At 35.5% G+C, this 9,997-nt stretch overlaps 1 protein-coding gene across 1 annotated transcript; it reads left to right on the forward strand.

Moving 5' to 3' along the window:
• The first annotated feature begins 1,134 nt into the window (after positions 1-1,134).
• LOC125208464 (aluminum-activated malate transporter 8-like) lies at positions 1,135-3,619 on the forward strand. The gene is made up of 6 exons (XM_048108090.2): positions 1,135-1,513; positions 1,611-1,751; positions 1,967-2,239; positions 2,411-2,520; positions 2,605-2,751; positions 3,030-3,619. Exons 1-6 carry the CDS (start codon positions 1,243-1,245, stop codon positions 3,462-3,464), a joined length of 1,377 nt encoding a protein of 458 aa, XP_047964047.1. The 5' UTR covers positions 1,135-1,242; the 3' UTR covers positions 3,465-3,619.
• The last annotated feature ends 6,378 nt before the right edge of the window (positions 3,620-9,997 follow it).

Genomic DNA, 9,997 nt, shown 5'->3' on the forward strand with positions numbered 1-9,997 from the left:
ATTGCGCAATCAAATCTTTACTAAAGGAAAAGTATTTTAGTGACTCGGGTCTTTTAAGTAAAACCCCGTGATCACTCAACTGTGGCATTGACAATTAAAGATAGAACCATTTTTGGCAATGTGCCCACTGAGTATATCAAATACTCAGCCCTGCATGTTATTTTCAAATGTGCAGGTTGAACGTGGACGAGCAGGCGAAGGTGTTGGGAACGATCCTTAAATAAGTAGTTAGGTAGCCCAAAGTAGCATGTCTTCATACGTGCTATTTTGTCTTGGACTCTTCCGCTGCAAAATCTAGAATTATGTGCTAGAAAGCTATGAACTTAGTCTTGATACTCTGAACACGTTTTGACTATGTACCCATATGCCTTTGATACTATTGATTTAAGTGATTTCATCCTTTTTATTGTTGTTCCTTGATTACTGAGAATTGTTTAGTCGCGAAATAGCTACGCTCACTAGCAGTAGGGAGTTGTGGTCGTGACAGAAATGATCTGTGGTACAACACAAAAGTATCACAAAGAGACATAGTGAGTTTACCTAACCGTAAAATTCATATTTTAAGATTTAAATATCTATATGAATTATTTGCATTCTATGGATGCAATTAATTGTAATAACATTAAATCAATTAATCTATAATCGACTAAATAGTATTATAGTCAATTTTTTATTCCGCTACGTGGATTAATTTCATATTAATTTGAATGGCATAAAGGCCTAAGTTTCATTCACTTCTTATTCATTGTTTTATTTGCTTATATCCATTTAAGTTGATATATTTTCTCTTTGTCAAGAATATTAAAAGTGGGCGAATGGAGTTCCATAATAAGATTTTAGAACTTGCCGCATTAAGTTAAGTACATGCATTTGTCTCGATCGGACGAAAGAAATAGTATAAACGTAGTTCATAGAATATTTTCATAAATGAAATCTAGCACATAAGACAAACATATAAGTGAAGCTTCAACAAATTGGGCAGAATCCAACTCATACAACCGTGTAATTACTATTTAAATATAACAAAATATTAACCTCCCCACAAAAAGAATTCAGATTAAAGCATGCCAAAACGGAATAGATCACCGCCATTTAATTTCCACAACTATTGTAAAACTTTAATTCTCCTATTTTCCAATTTCCACCTCTTATAAAATCCAGTGACCACACTCTTTCTATCTCTCCACTCTCAACTTTGCATGGTTCAATATTGCTACTTCATTATCTGTAGTGTATCCATCCATGGAGATTACCTCAACCAACCAAGAGAAAACACAGTCTAACTTCTTGAAAGCTATGTTCGAAAATCTTAAGGTTAAGTTGAAGGACATGGCGATGAAGACGAAGAAGATCGGAGAAGATGATCCGAGAAGAATCTTGCACTCCATTAAGGTTGGATTCGCTCTGACCTTAGTGTCTTTGTTCTACTACTTCAGACCTCTCTACGATGGCTTCGGGCAAGCCGGAATGTGGGCCATTTTGACTGTCGTCGTCGTTTTCGAATTCTCAGTTGGTAAGTTAATTACGCAGTTTATTTCTAGTACTTGATCAGATGTAGCATCTACAACAATTTTATTTGTATATATACATTACTAATTTATTTATTGCAGGAGGCACAATTTCGAAGAGTTTGAACCGAGGGGGTGCCACTCTACTAGCTGGTGCCTTAGGAGTTGGAGCTGAATATTTGGCTAACCTATGTGGGGAGAGAGGAGAGCCAATTGTTCTTGGCATTTTGGTTTTCATTCTAGGTAATTAAATATATTTTAAAAATTATACTATTATAGTTAATAGGGTTCTGTTAGGTTGCTAACTGCTAACTATGTCAATAATTTAGTTGACATACAAATGTCTTCGTATTGACATATATAACCTATTGACATAGTTAGCAGTTAGCAACTGATCACATCCCATAACTAATAAAGATAGAAAGTTTAAATTTGTGTGATGTTGTAATAAAATGCAGCGGCTGTATCAACATTTACACGATTCATCCCAAAGGTGAAGAGGAGATATGATTATGGGGTATTGATATTCATACTGACGTTCAGTTTGGTGGCGGTGTCGGGTGCTCGGATCAGTGAGATAATGGAGTTGGCTCATCAACGGCTGTCAACGATTTTGATAGGCGGCGCCACCTGCATCCTTGTGTCCCTTTGCATCTACCCAGTTTGGGCTGGTCTAGATTTGCATAATCTCATTGCTTCTAACATACTAAAGCTTTCTGCCTCCTTACAAGGTAAACATATGTAACTATATGTTGATTGTCTTTTATTATAGTATATGCTGATGTTCAGTCTCCCGGATAATATAGTATCAAGATATAATCAAATATTAAGTTGTGAGATTATTTTAGTTGGATGAGATTGGTTATGACTAATTATCACATGATTTGTCGATTAATTTGCAGGTTTCGGTTCCGAGTTTGGCAATGTGGTGTCGTCTAAGGATGTTAGAGATAAGTCATATCTCCAAATTCATAAATCTGTGCTCAACTCAAAAGCAACCGAGGAATCATTGGTGACTACTTAGTTATGACCTTTTTGTTATTCCTTTTTTGTATGGATGCTTTTATTAATATATTTATGTGATTATTAAATACAGGCTAATTTTGCATGGTGGGAACCTAGTCATGGGCGTTTCAAGTTGAATCATCCATGGAAACTCTACTTGAACGTGGGTGGCATAGTCAGGCAATGTGCTTGCCTAATCGAAATACTTAGTGGCTGCATAACCAATTCTAAAATTCAGGTACCTATATACTACTATAGACTACGGGCAGTGATAAAACGCAAACTACATCTTTTCTACAAAACTCCAAACTATGATCTGGACCGTTAGGTACATTTACTGTTGACATTATTCGTTATCTGTTGACATCAAATCTTGAAATCTAACGGACCAGATCTTAGTTTGGAATCTGTACAATGTATAGAGTTTGCATTTGATTATATCTCTAATATATAAATTCAAGAATTGATCTAAATACGTTCATTTCTTGCTCATCTCACACTAGCCTATTTTTATAGGTAGTATCCGAATTCGAACAGAAAATTCAACCATCATGCGTGAAAATGAGCATGGAATGTGGCAAGGCTCTCAAAGAAGTATCCACAGCAATTAAAAACATGTCAAGTCCACCATCATCTGTTGCACTTCATTTAATCAACTCCAAAGCTGCAGCCGATGAACTTAAGAACATAATGGAAAATTACCCCTCGTCGCGAAACGAAGCAGACCTTCAACAAATCATGCCAATGCTAGTCGTTGCATCCATACTCATCGACATCATTAAATTTGTCGAAAAGATAGTAGTTTCTGTCAATGAATTGGCTGAGAAAGCAGGGTTTAAACAAGCGCAGCTGCTTCACCGTGGGATTGTGAAACCTGTAAATAATGACGATGATGATCAACTTGTTATAGAGATCGGCGAGATGAAAAAGCCTATAGGAGTAGGAACATAGGAAAATAATATTTCTTCATTTATTGGAAATGAAATTATTACATGTTTCTAGATAGAAATATGAAACCATATGTACCATTGTTTTCCATAGGTTAGTGATGTATTTTTATTGGAGATATGTAATATAATGAAGAAATAATATTTAATCTTTGTTGTCATGTTGTGAAAAGTGTGAGTGATCACAAAAAGGTACAAAAAGTGTGTAAATGAACTAGTACTTCTATTCGGCAGAACGTGCTTTACTTTGTCTCTATTTAGCTACAAAAAGTGTGTTAATCTACTAAATAATCTAATCTATCAAACATGACTTTCTATTATCTTGTTTTTTAATCTAACCAATAAGAACCAACACTGACTTTAACCATTATTTCATTAATTGGATCCATACTAATTGAGCCTTGAAGTTATCACGAATAGCAAACAAGTCACTAGGTGAAATGCCAAAGCATATTAGTGAAATTAAAGAATTAAGTTTGATTGTTGTGGGTGCATCACACTAGGGGGAATAGGAAAGGACAAAATCATATGTATGAAGGGGGAAAACTACCAAAAATGGCTGCACGGTGTCCACTGCATAAACACAAAATGATTAATTGTAAGTATTGTTATAGAGGTGATATTGAGCTACTATAAACCACGATTTATTTGGAAACTAGAAACCAACTAACCTAGCTAGGCAGCCACTCGCCCATAAAGGACGTTTATCGTCAAATAAAGGAATTAGGGCTGTTTTCCACTTTCTCTCTTCAGCAAGTGGAAAAAAGAATCTCTTCTACGTGAAAATGACTGGTGGGGGGTTGGGGGTTGGTGCAATTAAGTTATTGGAGGAAATTCAAAATAAATTTAAAAAAAAAAAACATGACTGGTCGAGTTTAGTTACATGAAAAAGAATATGTTTGATTTCGATTATCTGAACCAAAATCATTGTGTGATGTTAGCAACTTTTTTAGATAAAAGTTGTGCAAAAAATATTACTCCTTTCGTCCCACTTTAACAGTCCTATTAATTTTTCTGCACTCGTTTTTATAAGAATGATAGTAATAAATAGTTAAAGTGGAGAAATGGTAAAGTAAGAAAAAAGATAATGTAGAAATAAGTGCAGAAAGTCAACGGGACTGCTAAAGTGAGACGGAGGGGTAGTATATAATTGCAAGCATCCCTATACTTGTACACCCCTGTTAATGCATGCTTAAAAAATTAACCGTGCTCAAAAAAGTTTACAGTATAACAGTAATATATAGTTGCAGGTACTATTTTATAAGATTTTCTTTCCCATGGTTTCACCATGCAAGAAATTCCAAAATATTGTTTAGTCGTATTTTTAATTTAATCAAAACCTAATCGATGCATGTCTTAATCTTTCCCTGTCGTGAAATGCGACTGCCAACAGATTCTTTGAATCCAATCGACTTTTCCTTGTGACGATGAGGTGGTAAAAGTGTAAAAGATCTATTGTTTTAATTATTTTTGTGGACCTAATTAATAATCTCCATACTCCTCAGTCACGTTAAAGATCAAGAATTTAAACCATCAATTAGATCAAAAAGTACGTTAGTTGAACGTGTAGAATCCCACCAAGATTCCCTCAATCGGTAGCAATGTTCCAAGGAATATTTGTTATTCTTGTTGTAGTAACTTGCAATTCTCGAATAATATATATGCTATATGATTGGCTCCTTCTAATTAAATCCTCCAAATTTAAATAGGTATAAATGAATAGAATAACGCCTTGAGTTTGTAACTAAAATTTCATTAGTTCAAACCCAACTTATCAATTTCGAGTATGTCTGCAATTTCGAGTACAACTGCAGATTCATTGAAAACATGGATCGTCACCAATTCATATTTCTATTTACTAGTACTATATAACAAAAGGATACATAATATATACAGCAATGATATGTATAGAGATTAATGTTTAAGGCGTCAGCATATATAGACTGTTTACACTATAACAAAAAGAACGGCTAAGAATATTTTTTAATACTACTCCCTCCGTCCCAATTTTATAGTCACATTTTGCCATAAAAGTCTGTCCCACATTTAGAGTCATATTTAGATTTTTTCATATTTGGACATAAAATTTTACCCCATTATTCACTAAAATTACACCCAAATGTCATTATCTACGTTAAAAAAAACCAAAACAAAAATAAAAAAAACCAAAAAGTCAAAAGGGACCAACCTTCAACCAACTCACTTCATTTATTACACACTTCATCATCTCACTTCATTTATTACACACTCCACCAATTCCTTAAAACTCGTGCCATAATTAAATGTGACTATAAATGTGGGACGGAGGGAGTATTAGGACGATAATTTGCGTGTCTAATTATATCACCAACACTTCATAAAGTATCCTTATTGTTGGTATCCCAACTAAAATTAGGGAACATGAATAGATGTGTACTAAAAAAGCAAAAGATTAAGATAATTTGACCTTAATTTATGGACGCTTTCTTTTGCTGCCTAAATTATAATTATTTAAAAAATTTCAAACGCTAGTAATTGCGTCTCAATTTTTTTTATCATTAAAAAAATAAGTTTTTTTGGTGTTATATAATAAATTAGGTTGATGAAACTGGAATGTTTTAAGTATGATATAAAAGAGCAATCTGAGATATCACTAATAAATAAATGCAGAAATTAATAATTATTTATTTTTAAACTGACATGACCTTAAGATATCCTTGTTTCTTTCCTTTTGGCTGTATAATAGATGATACATTTGTATATTTATTTATCACAGTGGTTGGTATAAGTACGTAGGTTCGATCTGAAGCACATGAACAGCAGCGGCAGACATGCTAGCTACATTTCGGTGGGATTTATCAAATTTGATCGGTCTTTATTGGTATATAATATAATAATAATAAAGAAAATAAAGCCAACAAGAGTAACAGAAGACCGGTGTATTTGAATTTTCTATAGCTAATGTTAACATGTTAAAATTCCATAGCTCATCAACATTCTTTTTAGTGGGATGGGTGTTAAATGCATTCAAAGAACTTGACAAGGAAAGTGATCAAATGCATGGCATGCATGAAAAGATGCCAAACAAACTGACAAGTAGGTGGAGCTCAAGAAGTGTAGTGACGTGTTCAAGGGATCTATAGCAGCTTTTGATCGAACACGAGAATTCAATTCTTCCTAATTCTATTGATCAAGTTGTTAATTGTTCTTTTTTCCAACTAAGTTATTTCATCTCTCCATTAATCTAGCTTAGCCTGATATCATCATGGCTAATCACGTGAATATTGAAAGAGCAAGATCAAATAAAACAACAAGAACATTAGCTTAGATAATCAAACTGTTAAATTAACATATCATCAATTTATCTATCACCATAAATCGCACACAATAAACATTGCTACTTATTTTCATCAATAATTCACCGTTGAACAACAATGAAGACAATGAAAACATTTCTCACTCTGTCCCTAAAAAGTATGAACTATTTCCTTTTTAGTCCGTTCTTAAAAAGTACTTCCTCCGTCCACGAAAAATAGACAAGATTGGAAATGATGAGGTCCCAATCATACATCTTCAATTCGCAGATGACACGATTATCTTCACCCCAGCTGATAAAAATATTTTGGAGAATTACAAAAAATTGCTGCAGTGTTTCGCTTTGATGACAGGGCTTAGAATTAACTATGAAAAATCTGTGCTCATCCCTCTAAATTGTGGAAAGCAGTGGATTGATGATACTTTGGATACAATCAAATGCGGGGCTGCAAAATTACCAACCACCTACCTTGGTATCCCACTGGGAGCTAATCCGAGAAAGAGTAGTACATGGAAGCCCATCCTTGATAAAGTAGAGAAAAGACTTAATGTGGAAAGCAAAAACATTATCTAGAGCAGGAAGGTTGGTTCTTATCAAGGCTGTCCTCAATAACCTCCCGATGTATTATCTTAGTTTGTTTAGAATGCCTAAAAAGGTGGCAAATCGCATCATCCAAATGCAACGGAGATTCTTTTGGGGCAAGGAGGCCGGAGCTAGAGGAGGATGCTTGATTGCTTGGAAAGCTATTCAAAGGCCCATTGATAAGGGGGCCTTGGAATCGGTGATATCCTTATTAGAAATGCAACTCTTCTATTCAAATGGTGGTGGAAATTTGCGCATAGCCAACGACCCCTGTGGAAGAAAGTTGTGAGCTCTATACACAACACTCGACACATTGGTGATCTACAAAAGCTCGAGGGAAAGAACACTGCTAGTACTTGGGGACAAGTTCTGGATTTTTCCAGAAGCAACAATGAAGTACAAGAAGTTATCGAAAAAGGGATCAGAATGAAAGTCGGAAATGGATCAAATATCAGATTTTGGCTTGACAAGTGGACTGGAGATGACAGCCTCAAGAACTCTTTCCCAAGATTATTCATGATCTCTACACAACAGAGTGACTTTATTGAGGACATGGGTTCATGGGACGATGGTAGATGGAGTTGGGAGTTTACTTGGAGAAGAAATCTTTTTGTTTGGGAGAAGGAATTGGTAGAGAGTCTTCATCTAGCCGTGGATCAAACTTCATTGAGTGAAAATGGGAGGAATGTGAGAGTTTGGACTTTTGACATTTCAAATGCTTTCTTTGTCTCTGGTTTTCTTGCGCAGGTTAATCACTTCATGGGAGAAGATGATAGCCGTTCTCATAATGGAAGACTAGCATGGAATAAGGTTGCCCCACCTCGTGCCCAACTTTTGGTGTGGTTTGTCCTTCAAGGAAAACTTAACACCAAGGACAGACTTTTCAGACTTGGAGTTCCCGGAATTGCAGATCTGTGCGTATTTTGCAAGGAAGAGCAGAGACTATCAACCACATCATGTTTGGATGTAAGTACTCTAGCAGCCTGTGGTACTTCTGCTGTAACCAATGGAATCTCGCCTTCAGCTTGCCTGAAGACCCGTTCGTGTGTTTTCTCTCTTGGATGGATGCACCTTTCTACAAGTTCGATAAGAAAATATGGACATCCCTTTTCTATGTGATTACATGGTCCATATGGTGGATTAGAAATAAAGTTGTTTTTCAAAACTTTGAACCAAATTGGGAGGTTGAAAGAAAACTAATTTTGTGGAGGCTCGACTCATGGATAAAAGGGTGGTGCCCGAACTTCCCTTTCCTACCAGGAGAAATGTATGATGAGCTTGTCAAAGCTAGAAGATGGTCTGGAAGGTATCAAAGAACCATTTCCACTTGCCAATTGATACAAAGGTGAACTTCATCTCGCCTCTTTTGCCTTTTGTTTGCTGCTGGGATTGTCTTGGTTTTTGGCAATGGTGATACTTTTGCCTCTTTGCTGCTTTCTTTGTTGGCGGGAGGTGTGTTGGTCGTGGCTTTGTTGCTCGATTTCTTTTGTGTCTTTGTTTTTGGCTTGTTGTTTGTTCTTGTTTGGCGCTCTTGTTGTCCCTTTTTGGTTGGGTCGAAACCTTTCTGCTCACTGCCGCCGGTGGTTTGAGCCTTTTATTCAATCAAAAAAAAATATGGGTTTTAATGTATAATTGGTAAAATAAGATAGAGATAGGAAAAGTAAGAGGGAGGGAGGGAAAAGCTAGTGAAATGAGTGTCAGTGGATTGTGGGTTCCACATTTAGAATGATGTGTAGGGAGGACCAAAATGGCAAAACTTGTCTATTTTTGTGGACGGGGGTAGTATGAACTTTCTAATTTTGGAAACTTCTTTCTCTCTAATGAGGTGAGACTCATTCTCCACTAACAATACTTTAAAAACTTTTTCTTTCTATCACTTTCTTACTTTTCCAATTATGTATAAAAAACTCATGCCGAACCAAATGTTCATATATACTCTTTGAGGACGGAGGGAATATTAAACTATGTTAAATACTTATAATAGTGGAATGGTCGGGATAGAATAGTCATCTTCGATCTTGTGATGAATTGAACCTTCTTCTTCATCTCTTTTCTCTAGATGGTGTATTCTAGGTTGAATGGAAGTTGAGAAGTTATGGAAACCATGGAATAATAATCATTTATACATGAGCTAAAAATAAATAACGATAACTGTAACAGCCCGCCTTCCTATGGTACAATAAATGCGGCGACTGCTACCAAAATTGACTTAAAGAATTCAACATAGGCTAGGGTTTCATTTAAAGAGTTTTGACCAAAAATTTAAAGGAACTATCAGAGCATTAAAACAACAACTTAACCTAGAAACTTAAATAAGAAAAAGGAGGGTATCATAAATTACGATCAAAAATCTCAAGAGTATGACATAGTTTCCAAGATAAAAACCACAAGATAGTCTAAGGCCTCTAAACCGAAAGGAGAGTGCAAAATATTCGAAAAAATAAACAAAAGTGTTTCAAAATAATTTCAGCGGAAGCGACCAAGAGAAAGAGCAGCTATGTATGAAGACACAACTACGCTTGAAGTTCAAAACATCCATCTTAATTAGTTATCATGCTCAACACCCGCCACCGCTCGTCATCGTTCAACCTGCACATAAGGAAAACACATGCAGGGCTGAGTATTTTGAAATACTCAGTGAGCTCATTGCCAAAACGTTT

This window comes from Salvia hispanica, chromosome 6 (assembly GCF_029641045.1).
Source record: "Salvia hispanica isolate PSC_SH4W2 chromosome 6, Shi_PSC_v1, whole genome shotgun sequence".
In the NCBI taxonomy this organism is placed as follows: Eukaryota; Viridiplantae; Streptophyta; class Magnoliopsida; order Lamiales; family Lamiaceae; genus Salvia; species Salvia hispanica.